This window comes from Solenopsis invicta, chromosome 2 (genome assembly GCF_016802725.1).
Source record: "Solenopsis invicta isolate M01_SB chromosome 2, UNIL_Sinv_3.0, whole genome shotgun sequence".
NCBI classification, from domain to species: Eukaryota; Metazoa; Arthropoda; class Insecta; order Hymenoptera; family Formicidae; genus Solenopsis; species Solenopsis invicta.
The window spans coordinates 2,203,599-2,221,560 of record NC_052665.1 but is presented as its reverse complement, the minus strand read 5'-3'; the positions used below and the strand labels follow the sequence as shown (position 1 = coordinate 2,221,560).

General features: G+C 37.4%; 1 protein-coding gene across 10 annotated transcripts in view; it reads right to left on the bottom strand.

Moving 5' to 3' along the window:
• LOC105196478 (neurobeachin) overlaps positions 1 to 17,962 on the bottom strand; it is a 233,392-nt gene that overhangs the window by 15,553 nt on the left and 199,877 nt on the right. For all 10 annotated transcript variants that reach the window (XM_026135361.2, XM_026135358.2, XM_039459670.1 and 7 more), the window contains 3 exons: positions 10,015 to 10,132; positions 6,210 to 6,312; positions 2,303 to 2,418 (listed from right to left, as the gene is read on the bottom strand). In XM_026135361.2, coding sequence (XP_025991146.1) covers positions 2,303 to 2,418; positions 6,210 to 6,312; positions 10,015 to 10,132 — 337 coding nt within the window. The remainder of the gene's footprint in view (positions 1 to 2,302; positions 2,419 to 6,209; positions 6,313 to 10,014; positions 10,133 to 17,962) is intronic.

The following is a 17,962-nucleotide window of genomic DNA, read 5'->3' as shown; positions in this document are numbered from 1 at the left end:
TTTCCAAATTTTACATAATGCCTAACTTAACGGCAATTGAGAGAGTCGTAAAAATTAGAACGTTGAATATTTATTCGAATTGGGGTAAACGATGTTTACACTGCATTTGTGTGTCGATTATAGACGTTCGTGTGCGAATGGATCGGACGGTCGGTCGTTTTATCACGCTGTCGCTGCGTATCCTCGGCAATAATTCACTGCAAAGCAGGACCAGCCTAGATACGATCGAAAACGAAGGCGACGACCTGTTGGCAACTACCTGGGACGAAAGGTCCGCAGTATTCGGCGTATACAAAACGAGCTGTATACATCTCAGAGAAATAAACGCGACAGATATATAGAGATGCGTCGATACTTTGGGTGTATGCGTACGCTCGTACGTATGCTACGATTACATCCCGCGTTATATTTATGCTCCACATTTTTTATCCGTTTTAACAAACATTTGAGTGGTAAATCCTGTTCTCCTTTTTTTCTCTGTTCAGCACAAACGGTTGATATGCGAGACACGATTGCGGGGTATTTAAACAGATTTAAAATATCGCGATATCCGCGGGATGTGACCAAAGCAATTATATCGAGAAGAGTTAGGATCAGATTGCGTTGCAACCGGCACGCTGCAGGCCATGTCGGCTGCTACGCACCTTGCACAGGGTGGTTCACATAGAGCGCTACAGATAATTTTCCGCGGGAAGCAATACAGAGACCAGCGACAAAGAGTGTAACAGTGGATTACGAATGTGCGTATAAAGATGAATATTCGACATTTAAGAAAACGCGCGCGACGCTTGCCCCCAAGGAGCATTCGCATCGATCGACGCCGTCTCGGACGATCGCTCTTCGCGATTCGCCCTGTACACGCGCGGCCGGCTCGCCGCCGCCGCCACGCCGATGCGGGCTATCGTATTTACATCGGATTCGCTGTCATTAATTTTTAATAAACCGACGCGCGGGGAGCAAATAAAACGTATATATATGCAGGAGCGCGGCGCGGTACGGCGCGGCGCGGCGTGGCGCGGCGTGGCGCAGCACGACCGGTTCGTTTTCGTATCGATTCTCCTTCTCGCTCCGACCGAGACGGTTCCCGCCGCGGTCTCGACGTTTTACCGGACGGAGCGCGCTGCTGCCCCGGTACCCACGGCTATTTATTCGAGCAATTAATATATAACCCTCGTAAATACGCGGCTGCGCGGCCACCCCCGGGCAACGCGGCGGACTGCCCCGCCGAAATGCGAATAATTACGCGTCCGTGCTCATCGGCGTCATTAAGCCAAGCCAACCGACCGCGGGCGTGGGTGAGCATAAATCCCGCGCGCTGGCCTGGCTTGTAACTTACGACGCGATCGCTCGAGCGAGCGTCTAACCGACTGGTTTACAAGAATCGCGACCGAACGCCGGTTAATACCTTCGCCGCGACGATCGGCGCACCGCCCGTAACGCTATCGTGCGCGCCGACGATTATCATCGAGGGAACTTGGCCTGGGGTGAGATGGGCAGCGAGAGAGAGAAAGGATCGATCACTCTTGGGAGTCGATGAACCTCGCGGCAAGTGAGGAGAATCGTTTGATGATACGTTTGTTTCTTCTAGGCCTCCCGCTAATATAGAAGACAAATGGTGCACGTTGAATTCTCTCTTCCGTGAAATTAAAGATAAATTGTTCTATCGTGCGCACGGGTAATAAAAGCACGACGAACGAACGCGCTTTGCGCGTAAGTATCATTAAATCTCGCATAAATGTTGTCCGGGGAAGAAAGTGCGCTTCAAAGGACCAAACAAGGTAGTGATACGATGCGCCCGGTTAAGATCATCAGACCGCCGCGCGCCGTGCCACCGTGACTCGTCAAGAGGCGTCCGAACTGTCTCGTTAAAAAGCGCACACGACGCCGGCGGCGGGCGGCGGTGTCTCGAGTTTCGTGATTTGGTTCGATGAACGCGCGAGGGAGGCGATATTAAACCGAAGAGAAACAAAGACACAGCCACCATTTCGCCCTCAACAACGCAGGCAGGGTGGCGGCGGCGGCAGTGGTGGCGGCGCGGCGAGTCCCTCGGGAGAGGATTACCGGGGTCCACGAGGTTGGGATTACTCGCATGGGGTAGCTAACGGAACACAGGGCTGATTGAGAACATCCCTAATGCGCCATGACAGACTCCATCCGCCCGTGTGCGCCCATAAAAAAGCCCGCCGTCTTCGCTCTGCTCTCGCGCACCTTTCTCGAATCGATATCTAAACACAGACTCGGTAGACTACCGATCGGTCGATTTCGATAGCGTTTCGCGTTTATCTAAAGTAGAGGTACTTACCAGCGATTGTGTTCAGGAACATCAGATACTCAAAATTGGATATCTCCCGACGCTGCCACTTTTGAGTCATGTTAGAGCTTCTCATCAATTGTCGCGGCGACATCAACGATGCCCGTCTGTAAAATAAATTAATTTTATCGATTAGTATCCGCGTCGCACATTTATATTTAAAATATATTTATAAGTGATTGATCAAACTCAATTAAATTGATCAATGCGGAAAGGGCACAAGTCACATTTTTTTTTAGAAAATCACTTTTATTGCTCATTGAACTTAAACTAGATAAACATGTTTTTAATGCAAATATGACATTTGTTCCAGATTCCTAAGTAGAAAATAAATAATGAGTCCGAAAGCTCAGTCAAGAACTTACACTGAGAAAAAAAATTGGTTGAAAAACTAAAATATTTAGTCCGATACGCACGACTAAATATTGAGTTGATTTAATTAATTCTTAGTTAAAAAATTGGAATGATTAATATAAATAAACGACATCTTTTTTCGTGCAACTAAATAATTGTTGAATCAACCCAATTTTTAGTTGTGCGTATCGGACTAAATATTTTAGTTTTTTAACCAATTTTTTTTCTCAGTGTAGCTTCTTTCTTCTCGTTCTCTCCTCTCTTTTTGTTTAACATGTTTGCCCTTATATTTTCATATTAAACTTTTTACAAATTTTAAACAAAATAATAATGCATCTATTTTTCAAAGTTTTTAATTACGCATTTAACGAAATTAAATGTTAAGTATACGCCGCTAATGAAAACTACAATCGAAACTGTGTAAAATCTTTTCTATTCCCGATTACTTTTAATTAGAAACAATAAATTTGAAATTTATCACACTTAATATTTTGAAAATAAAGTAGCAGAATACTACAAAATTCATGTTTTAATTCTTTTATTAACGTTGAGTATAAAAAAGAAATAAGACCAAATATAAAATTGTTCTTTCATTATTAAAATATCAAATACTTTTCTTAATAAAATATAAAAATATTTACTAATCATAACTTAATTAATAAAAAATAAGATGAAATAGTATAAGTTTCATCAAGTCATTCCCCGACTAATTCATTGTAATTATTTTAATTAATATCTAGCGCGAGTCCAAGTAATGGTTGCGATCGTACAATCAATTTTTAACTTTTGCATGACTACAAAGTTGTCAACGATATTATTAATGATGTTATATATCAATATAGAATTTCACGTCATCTTATTTTTGTCACGAATATTTAAAACGTACATATCTCTGCTCATTAAGCTGAAATATGAAGGATTACGTAGACATATGCAAATGAGAATATCTACATATATGCACACGCTTAAATCGTGTCGAAGAGCTGTACACGCGCCAACAATGAAGTATATTTGTAATCGAAACAAGCCAAGACGACTTATGATTTGCCGCCAAAATGGTTTGCTGGCGTAATTGCGTGCCAGATTGCGGGCCGCGTTGCTAAGCGTGTCGCTTCTCGGCATCGCGCGGCGCGCTTTAATTGCCGAATCAAACGAGCGGTGCATCAGCTTTGATACGCAATTAAGACGGCGGGTCGGGCTCAATTCGCAAGGGCAATTACGTCAAGACGCGCTCACCGGCACTTTGCGTTCGCGCCATAAAGACCGTCGCGCGCCTTTACGAACGCGAGGATCGCTGATTTAGGATTTATACAGGAGACTTTAACGGGCGTCCGTCCTTCAGACGTTAAAGGAGGGCACACGACGGCGACCGGACGCATAAATTCAATCCTTTGGATTCATCTCGCGTAAATTTCATGCGAGCGTGAAAACTTCCAATGCGATCGGCAAAGTGCCGGCTGCGTTTCTCGAATCATAAATGTCAAAACGAAATGTAATCATTTTTTCATGTAAAAACTTCGGCATGTATTATTCGTTAGATTCTTCAGCGATTTATGTATATATTTGTAGTTAAAGTACTTGTAAATGTGTGTGAAGTACGACGACGTGTACGAAGCGTAACTGTTGTACATTCATAAATCGTGCGTGCGATCAAGACTCGATTTCAAAACTATTCGCGTTAGTACTACTTCCGTGTAGTAGATTAATGTTCACGGCCGATAGATGTAAATTAACATGTCACTGATACAATAAAAAACACCTAATTATTGTTGAGAGGAATGTTAATAAATAAATATACAAAGGCGCGCGTGCATCTTACGGAGATTGAGATCTTATGAAAATTAAATCCTCAACATCTCATTGTCAGCCGCTATATAAGACATTTTTGAAATGTAAATATATTTATGACAGTCGTACTCCATATATCGTATTTTAAGCAGATTTATTTTAACTAAATATACATAAAACACTAATGAATTTACTTCTGCTAATTGAAATTGCATAGGAATTAAGGATATTTAGCGTGAAAAACGGCTATGTTAAATATTTATGATAAAATGACACAATCTCATTTTTTATACGTGATGTTCGATGATCTTGCAAAACAAGTTAATTTTGGATCTTATATATATACAGTGTCATACATAATAATAAACAATTTTTTTCGAGATCTATGGAGATATTTTATAGAATACATTACGTCCATCGTATTAAATTTTAATAAAAGTTACATGTAACAAATGGAAAAGGTCAACATTTTTAACATTAAAACTTTTGATACTATCTTAATATGATCAACACTGCAATAAAAATCTAAACGTGTTCATTAAATTAAAATTCAATTTGTTTAAAATTAATTATCAAGAATTATAACATTTCTTTGAGAAAAATAATTGATGCGGCTGGATAATTCAACATTAACTAAAGAATTGTTTTCTCGTCAATGAATACGTTTTCATACGTCACAACGCGATTTTGCGTTTTACATAATTATTTCGGTTAACTAGGAATTTATTCTCCCCTCAGATCAGTCGGAGGAGAGAACGTCAGCGTTCACCGTCGTATATTTATGGCCGACGTATCCTTCTTGCCGGCTGTCTCGTATATAGGAACGTTCTAATGGATGGATCGAAACGCGGATACGCGAACCTCTGTTCTTGCCGCCAACTCCTACCGACCTATGGGAGACTTCGTATCCTGCGAGAATCTTTCTGATGCTTAACGACATCACAATACGAGAAAGACATGGAGTTTCATGCAGGGACGAATTTTGCGCCCTTGCTGTCTTTTCTACGCTCGCTAATATTGCCATACTTTTATTTTTCTCAGGTGTACATGTCCGTTTCTTTCACCGTAATTATCTTACAAAAAAAGCATAAATAACTAAGATAAAATATTATAAATAATAAAATAATATGCCAATATATATAAAATATTAAAAACACTATTGTGCTACAAAATTTTACTTTTTAATGTATCTTCAGTTTAGAATTTAATGGCATCTACATATAACGAAATAATAAGGAAGTATAATAAGCATATGCGCATAATAAATCGTACCGTCTAAAAATACTATAGTAAATAAAAAACCTCATTTAAGATGTGTATGTGATAAAAACATGTAAAACAAGTGTAATATAATAAAATGGAAAAAAGATACTCGTGTGTGATAGTATCATAGTTCAATATTATTACTCATTAGCAATACGATCGATATATTTTATTGCTTTCAAGAATCAGTTCAATGCAACATTAATTATCCAAAAGTATTCTCTATTTTATTTTTATTCTTTCCTTGATTTACTAATAATTAAAACATATTCTCACTATTTGTTTATTGCTCTTGTAGTCGGAACATATTGGAAACGATAAATGTATCTGTGTAGAAAGAAGCGCTTCGAATGCGTCCCTGGAATCGTCTTTCCGAAAGGGACAAAGAAATGGGGGAATGCGACGAGCATGTTTGGAAGTAGATTCCGAGATCCTTCCTTTCCTTGGAACACAGCAGAAGCGCTTCCTTCCTCTAGGCAGTTATCTCGCTTACCTAGTCTGGGGTATCCCGTATTTGATGCCAACACCGACCCGCGGTAGCGCCTTGATCATCTTTTTCACCGTCGCCATGTCCGAGAACGCGAACAGGATCGAAGCTGTGGACAAAAAGGTGTTAAAGTGTGAATTATAAGCGAGTCCGGTTTCGAGAATACGTCGACGTCAATCATTCGAACGGCGAACAAGAGAAATAAAATCTCTTCTCGTTTTAGAAATCTAACTCTTCAATTTCGGACATGTATTTACGTGTATAAAAATATCAATGTGAATTATAGTTTAATGAAGACATTGTGGCAAAGATAAAGTCGAACCATTGACTTTAGTTTCTGCGAATCTTACTACTTCAATCATTACGCTAATATTATTAAGACATCAGATTGTGTTGATAAATTAATAAGTATAATTGTGCTCAATTTATCATACAATAGCTAGACATGTAATAAATTTACAAACTTTGAAATCGATTAGCTCGTTCCCTTGTAGAATGATAGAAAGCGAGAAAAAGACCCAATCGTTCGGAGTGCGTTTGCGACGTTCCCCCTGAGAGTTCAAAGGCTAGCGTGCGAGGAGATGGTTACCATAAATACTTTCTAGTAATTTACCGAACTGTTGTCCGTACACGAAAGCAAAATACTCATTTTAATCTCAATTAAGAGAGAAAAAGATTTTAACCGTTTTATTTGTATACATATGTATATACATAAAATCAAATGCTTTTTTTTACATATGTATAATCTTTTTATACATATGTATATATTTTAAAATCGATTTTATATTTTTTCTTCTAAGAAGAAAAAATATAAAATCGATTTTAAAATATAGTTGGCACCGACTTATAATTTTAATAAATATTTCCCCAATGTAAATTGACATTCTTGATTAATGTGTATTCGTTCTTTTATAACACAATAGGGAAAAATTGTCAAATGCGTACCACTTAATTATTTTTTATTATATTTCGCATTGGGCGCAGTTATGACAAATTAAAGTTTAAAATTGTAGCTGATGTCATCTTGTTACATATTAAATCTTTCAGTAATAAATAATTAATTTGTTATAAGCTTCTCTGTACCATGCTGCAAAAGGTATAATTTAGAAAACTAAAATCTGTGGTCTCTTAAATTGTATCATCTTCAATAATATCAAATTTATGAATTAAAATAATTAAAAATATAAGGGACTATTACATATTTACTATTATATATTGATTAATAGTTATTTTATTAATAATTTATCGAAAAAACAATCAAGTATTCAATAATTAATAAATAACAATAATGAAAAAATAAGAACACTGAAATAAAACTGGCTTGAATTTATTTTTGTATTAATATAAAAAAAAGTTGATAGCATGCGCAAAACAAAATAAAATTTGTTAAAGTTTTTCTACATAACTTATTTCTTATTTACTTTTTATTTTTGTCACTAAATGTTGCTCATATAAAGTAAAAATGTAAAATGTTGAATAGATACACTTCAAGCCGGTACGCGTTCAGTAACTTCCATATTACGCACATTTATTACGAATGCAGTAATGTATATTCTTTCCAGGTGTTCCGTGTTTTTCCTTAAATTCATGCTGGTATACGCGCACGCGCGTATTACTAATCATTTAACTATTAAGATTCGCGCGTCTCTAATGTGGTAAGCAGATGCTCCATTCACTTTGTCGTAGAAGCCGCTTTTATCCGTGGCGACATTCGAAATTTCCGATAACGTAAATTATGCGAGCGGACATGAGGTAGCGTGTTGAGAAGCGGTAATCGTGAGAGAGCCGTCTTGCAGGCTACTAACTGCTACTTTTGATAACGAGGAGGTCCCTCCACGTAATTTCGGATGACCGTAACGTAAAGCATGCGGCTCGGTGACCGAAAGTTACACCGCGGTCCCATTATAAAGTAACTCATCCTCGGTTTTTATTGTTCGACGATTTATCGCAAAAAAGAGAAAGAGAGAGAGAGAGAGAGAGAGAGAGAGAGAGAGAGAGAGAGGAGATCCGCGATCCGTGCGTGTTCCTCGGCGTTTTTCGACTAACGAACGCGCGTTTCCAGTGATTTTTTTAATGAACGGCGAAGGCACCTCGCAGGGATGACATTCCACCGCTAACGTCTCCTCACGACGACGACGCATCGAAAGTCAGGATCAGATTAGAATCGGGGAAGGCCTGGGAATTTATCTGCGCCCCGTAGAAATAATCAGCGGGATAGTGGCCAGAGGCAGGTATAAATAATTCTCTCACGCGGAGTTTGTTACACGATACGGCAATCCGCTTCGGATAAACAAAAGGCAAACAATTGTTAACGAATGTGTTATTATTAGTAATTACGCGAGCGCGATAAATCCATGCAGAATATAATTTCAAATTATTACATGTATTTTAAACTCTAGTATAATTAGAAAGTTTTAGTTAAACAAGCTAAAAGTTATTGAAATATAAAAACTGAAGGCTTCTCTAATGTTTGTTCTGCTATTTTTTCTAATCAACAATAAAAAATTTTAATCGCAAATGCCCGATTTTTGTTATTATGAATCAAAATTTTCATTGTTTTCCTCTTTGCAGCTGGTTTCATGATTTTTGCAGCAAAAAATTACTATATTTGACTGCAGTTTTAAATAAATAATTTTTAAACGATTAATCTATTATAAATGAATTTTATTAATATATGTAAAAATTTTGATTTAATTTAGTGATGCTACTTTTTCCTCAAATTGCAAATAAATATTACAAAATGCGATTTTGCATAAGAATCAAGAGCAAACAAAAAATTAAATAACTTTTAAACCAATAAGTAATTTGTGCTCAAATTTTACACAGATACTCAAACGTAATACTACAATTAATATTCTATAAAATTTTTATATTTTTGATGATGTTTTGAAATATGACCCGGACATCTTTAACACATGAATATAAAAAAAAAAATTATTGTTGATGTGTCAAAATAGTGATAGATTTATTTTATTCCAGAAAAGTATTCAAAAATGTATCGCAATATGTATAATTTTAAATATGACGTTGTGTAATTCGTATTTCTCATAAATAAATTGTTTTTTCTAGCGCCTACATTTCGTGATGACAGAAGGGAAACTGACAGAATGAGAACTAACATTATACTATATTAGAAGAGAAACCATCTAGACCATAGTAGACACAAACACAAAATTTGATATTCATGTGTTCAGATTTATATCTAAATATTCAAACACTAGCATATTTGAGCAAAAAGAAGAATTTTCAAACAATTTTTATGTAGTAAGATTAATAAAAAAATTATTGACATCACACAATAAGATCAAAATTATCAAACTTAAACTTCGGAAATCTCATTTCGTTCAAAATTGTACCATTTTACCTTATAACATTTTGATTTCAACTTAAAATTAATATGAAATCGAAGTATTTTAATCAATGCTGCAGCTTTACATTAATTCCCGATAAAAAGTTATGCTATCATATGTGTGGGATTACGAGAAGCAATCGAAGTTAAATTATTGCGAAATAAAGTACAGCTTTTAACGGCGGCAGGTGCGCCCGTGGGATTGAATAACAAATTGAGTTTAGAAAGAGACATACAAATGCGGGCGAGATATTTATTGTGTAAAAACTAACTCGCGGGCGCAACACCTTGCGGCGAGTTCAGGATTCCGCCGCCGCCCGTTCGTTGGATTAGATCGCGTTCTCGTCGCGCAAAATAACGCGAAAGGGAACACGGGGAGTCGACAAGAAACGGAATTCTCTCTCGTCCGAAAGCGGCGCGCTGATTGAGGACGAACAAAACGAGAAGAACGCCGACACTTACTTCTGCTGGCGAGGAAGATCTCGATGGCCACATTTTGCAGCAGGTAACGCCGCGAGAAGATCGCGCGCACCTCGGAGAAGTACCATTTTCCGTGCAAGTGGTCGCAGTACTTCAGCACCTGGAACAGAAATTAGAAACATGCTCCTTTTATTAATTATATTAGATTTAAGTTTAAAAGAATCAGACAGTGTTCAAATAACATACACACACACACACATCTATGTGTATAGTATTATTTATAATATTTTGTAATATACGATTGTCATTCGTTTAATTATGAAGGAGAGTTAACTTACGTATTTTAAAAGACGTCCTTCGGTTGGCCTTAGACTGTTACTACCTTACGATACCGTCATTTTCATATAAGTTTGCTAAATTAAAAAGTGTTTTGCTAAATACTTTTGCTAAATTCTTTGCAATATTTCAAAGCTTATTAGCATTAATATTATTAAATTGATCACCAATTAGGGCCTGTCAAGACCGAAGGTATTTCGAGACAGGAAATATTCAGCGCGCAGTTTGCTATACTGAAAAATGCATATAAATTCTTGCTAAAATATTATTATGCATTGAGATCCAGCTCTAACCGAATAAAGGATTATTTCTACTTGTTGTATATTCACGTAAATCGGTCAATTTTTACTTATTAATGTTTATACTTCCTCGTGATTAATTTATCGCAATGGACGAAATATACCTTTATTATTATAGTAATTATTTAGCACAATGGTCGAGATATACCTTTCGCAATGATAATTAAATGACCATTTCCCGTCGCAAGGAAAATAGCCATTGGGGTCCAAGATACCGGGATGGTCCGAGGATACGGGCGCATGGCTGAATATAAGAATGCAACCGCGCGGTGCAGTGAAGTGTGATGTGATATAGTGAGACTAGTGCCGGTTGCAAGATGGCCGTCATGGTAGGAGGAGCCTCCTGCTGAGTCGGGAATCGATCCCAGGACCTCGCGGACTTGCGCTCTCGAACGAGTCGTGAACAACTCGTTGGCGAAAGAGGGAGAGAGGTGGAGAACAAAAAAAACGAGGTTCGGCGAGAGAGAGAAAGAGAGAGAGAGAGAGAGAGCGCAGGGTGGAAGGGAAAAAGATCTCCCGGCATAAGAAAGAAGGGAGGCAGGAGGGAGACAAAGTGAGGGATCCCGGATTTACCACCCCGCATCTAACAAGGCTTTCAATTTTTGCCTCTTAATGAGGACGTATCGTGCCGCCGCGATGTCCTTACGCGCGGCGAATGAAATTATCCTCGAAATAATCCGCCGAAATGATCCATTCAACTGATTACCCTCGAGAGGTTCCCGCCTCTCCGGTCAGAAATGCCAATAAGATGTTATCTGCGGCCCTCGTCGTTTGTTAAGGCCGCCTTTTGCGATAAAAACGCGAGTATTGCAAACGTAAGCGTAACCAGAAATGTTGTCGAAATTATCGGAGCCTAACATCGGTATCTGAAGACACCTTAGCGTCGTGTTCGTGTAATTGTTTTACTATTCTTCAAAAGCGCGTTTCACTCGCAAGTTGAAAAGTTAAATGTGCAATTCGCAAGCATCTCGATAATTTTATAGCAGTAGCAAGTGAATTCCAAGGAATATGAGAATCGTCGTATATACGCACACGTACGTGTATGAAAGCTGTACAATTACGTACAAATTACACAAAAGGAAGAAATAGAATCAAAATTCCTCAAGGAGACAGTCATCAAATTTTAACAAGCAAAAATGAATAAGTAACATTCAATTTTATGTACAATTTTAATCATAATGAATGCAATTGTTTCCATTAAAACAAACAAAAAGATCGTCAATAAAGAGTAAATTACTAGTAAAATATAAAAATTAATGCATTTTCGAATACAAACATTTTAATAAATCTAACATTTTTTTTGTAATTTACGATCTTCTATTTCGTAATATAATATCTTCACAAGAACGAAGAACGTTATCGCGCCAAATCATCAAAGTAAATTCTTAGGACGATGTTGATCCCTCGACATCAGACAAGCGAGAAATAAGTCAATTTCGTTAACGAAGAAAAAGACAGAGATGTCGAAATACGTTTTAAATCGTTGGACGCATGTTAAAAGTTAACAATAACGTGCCACACATGTCAAAATTATAGAATACAATTTCGAATCTGTGAATCATAAACGTCATATCACTCATTTGCAATATCAAGGACATAATTAAAAAAGATAAAGTGTTTTAGTTTAAATGTTTTGAATCAAAATCTTGTATACTCTTAGAGAAAAGTTAAATTTAAATTTAAAAAATACTTTTTTTAATTTAATTTTTTTAAGAAAAAAATATCTCGGAGAAAAATAAAAATTTATTTGATTTTATTAATCTTTTATAAATTAAATAAATTATTTGTTCTTATTATTTACATTCGCAACACTAGTTTAAGAAACGTTCGGTACTGTCATTAACGACTAGAATCGGGATGTTGCGGATGTAATTAAGTCAGTTAGTACGAACGCATTTAAAAAACTTATCATCTTTAAGAAATTTTCGCACGGTTCCATAATTTGTGTAAAATAAAATATTCTATGGCAAATTTGTTTTGTTAGTCGAAACTGGATTGTTAAACCAGGTTGTCACTACGAGCGGACATCATAAAGTCACATTGAATAACTCCTTCGCTACAAAGACTTAATCAATATCTAAAATTTTTGTATTTTACTTGCTCAAGAGGGCTTGAAATGGTCCCGAAACGTCCGGATTAAAATAAAGTCTACACTTTGAACAGAAATAACTTGCGCATTGATTACCGCGCCACACTCTCATCAGTTCTCTCTGTGACTACTTTATTTATATATTCTTACAATTAAAATAAAAATTTATTCAATGTTATAACACGCAATGACTAACCGCTACGCAATTCAAGACACTATCAAAGAGAACTATAATATACGAATAAGCGTTCTATCATAAGAAATTCAATACTTTCTTCTTTGTTAATTCAAATAGTCATCTGAGATGTCTTTACACTCCAGCAGCAAAAACAAATAAAGTTAGTATATTAGTTTTTGTTACTGAATAGAGCATCCGTATTATACCTAATCCGTACTCCTTCCTTTCATTTCTTACCTTTTTAAAAAAATATTAAGTATTAAAAGTAAAAATATTAAGAACATTTAATTCTAAATTTGAGAATTTTTTTATTTTAAAAATTTAAGAATAAAATATATTCTTCTCCTAACAATAATTATGACTATGACTATATTCGATTCTGTTTTATGATATACCTGCATATAGAAGAGTGAAAGCATTGAATGAAATCCTTTCTATGGGTGTTATTCTTTTCTATGGGTGTTTATTTTATAATAAGCAATAAGCTTAAGCAATGTAAATTAAAAAAATTTTTTTTTTAGAATTCTCTAAGAGTCACGCGGCGATTTTCTGCACGGAGGTTGCAACGCGCAAGGCTGGAAATCAGCCCGCAGTACGAGGCCAAACGCACAAAGCCAACCCCTAGGGCGATCTGCGCAAGCTCTCCGCAAACACTGCTCGAGATTGATAAGGACAGTATCGCGGCTCAGAATCCATTATTTAGATACCTGCGGCAGCAACACAGATATATCACGTACTACGCATTAAATCTTGTCAAGGATTAGATAGGCTCATTCATCGTTGTTTAATCCCCCGTGCAGGCGGGATACGACGTATTGTTCTCTAACGCGATGCCTCTTTGTTGCAATCGCGTTAATCGACGAAACACCTGACGATTCTTTAACGAAACGTAACTCTAACTACAATATTCGTGTGATTCTGTTCAACAGAATCGTTAAGTAGCTTGATAAAACGTAAAATATATTATAATAACATTTACGTATCAACGATATACAAAAAAGGAAGACTTATTAATAGCTGTGCGTATTAATTTATATCTCGCTGATAAAGTGGCTATTTTATATCCAAAGAGAAATAAATCTCTAACGATATATAACTATAATATTATTAACCCTTGAGTACTACTTACATATTTTTCTAACGTTAATACTACTCTAAATGAAAATTTACTCGCAAAATTAAAATTTTTTACACTTTTAAGAATTTTTTTAGATTTTTTTACTTTATGGATTGCGAGGCATGAGAAGAGCTAGACTATTTAAATATAAGAAAATTTTATTAAATATTATTTTCCAAATATTTATTAATTAAATTTTCAAAATTTAATAGAAAAAAATTGTACTTGAATCAGCACGTAAATGAAAATTCACTTATAATAGCTCTCTAGAATTAATGCTCATTACTATTAATGCAATATCGATCTCTTCTTCTTTGTTTACTCCGAAATACTCACCCGGGGTGCTTTTATACTCCGGCAATAAGAAAATAAAGCTCATTACAATAGTTTTCGGTATGATAGAGAATCCGTATCCATTTCTTTCATTTCTCGTTCCTTTTTAAAAAAATAATTTTGTATAAATTTTTTTAAATAATAAATAACAATTTCAAATTATAAAATTATATCACGCGAAAAAATTAGGCTATTTATAGATTAAAAAATACTTTTTATACTTCTGCGTAATTATTGTATTCAGAGGAGAAATGCGAGACACTTCTGCACGCACGTCCGTTACGTGCACATGTAGCATGTTCATCTCCGGGAGCTCTATTCGAGATGTCATCAAGCCGCAAAATGTACATCGTACCGGTAGGACATAAAAATAATACGTTTACATGTCGCGATGCGAGCTAGCGGCTGGGTGGCGAAGACCACACGCGGTTAAAGAGAGGTCCTGGCCGCTGAGTGTCAAGTGGTACGCGATTAGAGCTCCCCATGATGCTCTCCGTGCTCATCTCTCACCAACCGAAACCGTCCCCGACTCAGCAGAGCGCCGGGGTTGCGCCGCGATGACAATGGGCGACGTGATGTAACAACATGTGTCGCATTCGCAAGGGGGTTTTCTTCCCCTCCCCCTCGTCGCACGCTGGCTCTTCATGCAACGTAGGGTCTATCATAGAATGGGATACCACTTAGCAGCCCGCCGGCGGTATACAACAAACAGATTAAGCGCCGGACAATAATGGACCAGCGCCGTTCACTCGTCGAGCTCACTTGGACGCCTACGAGCACTCTCCCCGCATTTCAATGACAGTTCTCTCGAAATCACGATACCACAATACAAATGGCATAGTGAAGTGCAGCGTACGAATGACTAGTAAAACGTTATGCTTGCATACATCTCAGTTGTTCACCGAAGGGGTGATTCTTCATACACACACTGTTTTAAATTCGTCACGTACTCAATTTAAATTATTTTTTTTTATTCCTACGTCGCTATTGCTTCTGCTCAATATGTCGTTAATTTAATTAATATAATGAAGTTAAATTCAACTATAAAAATATTAAATTTGACTCAAATGTAGTTGTTTTAAACCACATGTTCTACGTACAAAGAATAAATTGCAATACACATGGAAGTTAAAAAATATAACAGAATATTATTTAATCTAAGGAATTAATTAGAGAAGCGACGATTTGTCAAAATCTTTTAAGAAGAAAATTTTTTAAACAAAACATTTTACCTAAATAATTATCAACATTATTATTTATAGAAAAAAATCGCATGGAGGTCTGACACACCCGTTTGAAATTTTACATAGTTAACATTTAGCAATATATTTATTTAATAATTGTAAGGTATCTAGTTTTATCACTTATTATTATTATTTTATTTTTTTAAGAGAAATCAGATAAACAGATTTGCTTATTTTACAGTTATTATATATTACTTTGTTACGATCGTCATAGACGTAGGGCCAAAGCAGAGACCAAAGCGAACGCACCCAGAATATATATTTATATAAATTTATTATCGCCAGTAAGCAACGATAAAAATGAATTTTACAAAAGGTTTTTACTATCGTACGGTTGTCACGTTGACGGAAACAGGCGGCGCGGCGTTTGTTTCCGAGAATGTGCCGGCTAATGCTCGAAACATTCGGGTGCCATCGCGGCGATCCCAAGCGGCGATGAGTTATGCGTGCCACGTGCGTGTTCTCATACCTTTATTACCGCAGCATCGCGCGAGATAACGCACTGCGTAACGTACAAAGGGCGCATCACGCAGCGTGACTCGCCTCGCGTTCCGCTAAATTTGCCATCACGCGAACCAAAAAAAAAAAAAATCTTTCGAAAGTGTACTCGTGTATATCTCACATGCGTAACGAGGAAATCGTGGACGAGCACGAAACATGGACGAAATTTAATAGCCGCCATGGACAAAGCTGCCCGAACTAATGACGCTCAATAGATGTATAGCGAGCGAGAGAACGATGTTTTTTCATTTAATTAACCCGTATCGTGAGTTTCCCCAGGTATCATAAAATAGTAAATTATGTGACCTGTTTCCGGTAACAGAACGAGCCGTCTGTCGAGTTGAGTGGCTCGTCTGAACTAGTAGTCCGTGAATACTAAGGAGATTAGAGAGCATCGGAGGTCGCCGCTGCTATTAATAATACCGTTGTAAACGACCGACCGTCGTTAATTGTTACGCGGCTTTTTCGGCTGTTTCAAATATAAACTTTCGAGGTAACTCCTAATAACACGATCGGATACAAAATTCGCGTTTCTATTATACTTAATAAAAAAATATTGTTTAAACGGAATAGAATTTTCTTTCTTCTCGATCGTTCGATCCAGTAAATAGTTTTCGTAGTGATTTACGTAACGATCGGGGCAATTTCTTTGAGATGAAATCCCAACATTCGGGACGATCTATATTTTCCGTGCCATTTGACAAAGAAACCGTGAAATACGTACTCCAGAGCCACCGCCTCTCTTGCCGGCTGCCGAAGCTCAACGAACGGGTCCCGGATTACTCGAGGATTACGCGGGGATGTTCATTCGAGCTGATTTACAAGGTCGACTCGGCGTGCCGTCTGCACAGACCGGAGTGGTCGTCCCAAAAGATGCGTCATGATTCTCGATAGAAATGTTACACAATGAAAACAGGAGTCTACGCAATGGAAACCAAAGATACTCTTCTACCTATTGTGCATATAATGCCGAGGGAAATATTTTGGCGTGCATCGAATGCGCCTGAACTTATTTTTCAATTCACGATGAAGATGATGAGCTAAGCAACGAAATCTGTGATCTCGATAATTTCGATCGTTACGAGGCAAATAAAATATTTCTGTAATATTTGAAATAAATTTGTGCTTTGAGTAAAAATAATTTCGAATTGGAGCTTTCGTTTGGTTTTTCACACAGCCGGTAGCTTCCGATCGAGCGATAATTTCTCAAGAGTGTCATTTTCCGAACCAGGCCGCGAGAACATCGGTGTACAAATAATTCAGATGATAAACGAATTAACTCGAAATGGGATGATGAAAGGCACATTTAGGGCGGCAAGAGCCCTCGGGTTCTGCCTTAATGCGAGGGCTGATGTAGCAGAACGTTTGACCCCTCGCCTCACCAACGCAAGATGGGAGAGGCGAAACAGGGAGAGCGAGACGGAGAGAGATCGCGAGTACGACACACGTGCTCGGCTCATGAATCAAGTCGTATTAGCGAGAGAGAAGTAGGGACCGCCGGGTACCAATCTACCACTCCAACTTGGAGTAGATTGGATTCTCGAGCTTTATTCGATTATCCACGAACGAGGAGCGTGAATTGAACGTGGCGCGACTCTCTGGCATAACCCGCCGTTTCGCTCCGCAGCTTTTGGCAATCGGAGCATAAACAACGAGTTGGACAATGATGGACGGCGTAATGAAGTAAATGAAATAAAACAGCTCGAAAGTACTACTATTTTTCCCAGTGTTCAATGAAATAAAAAATTGGATCTCCGATTAGAACAAGGAATCATTAAAGCATTGAGAAAAACTAAAAAACAATGACACCTGTCAAGGAATGAGGGAGTTCTAGGTTTGAACCTTGGCTGGGGTGATATTCCTCGCAATAAATTCTTTATAGTTTTTTAAAGA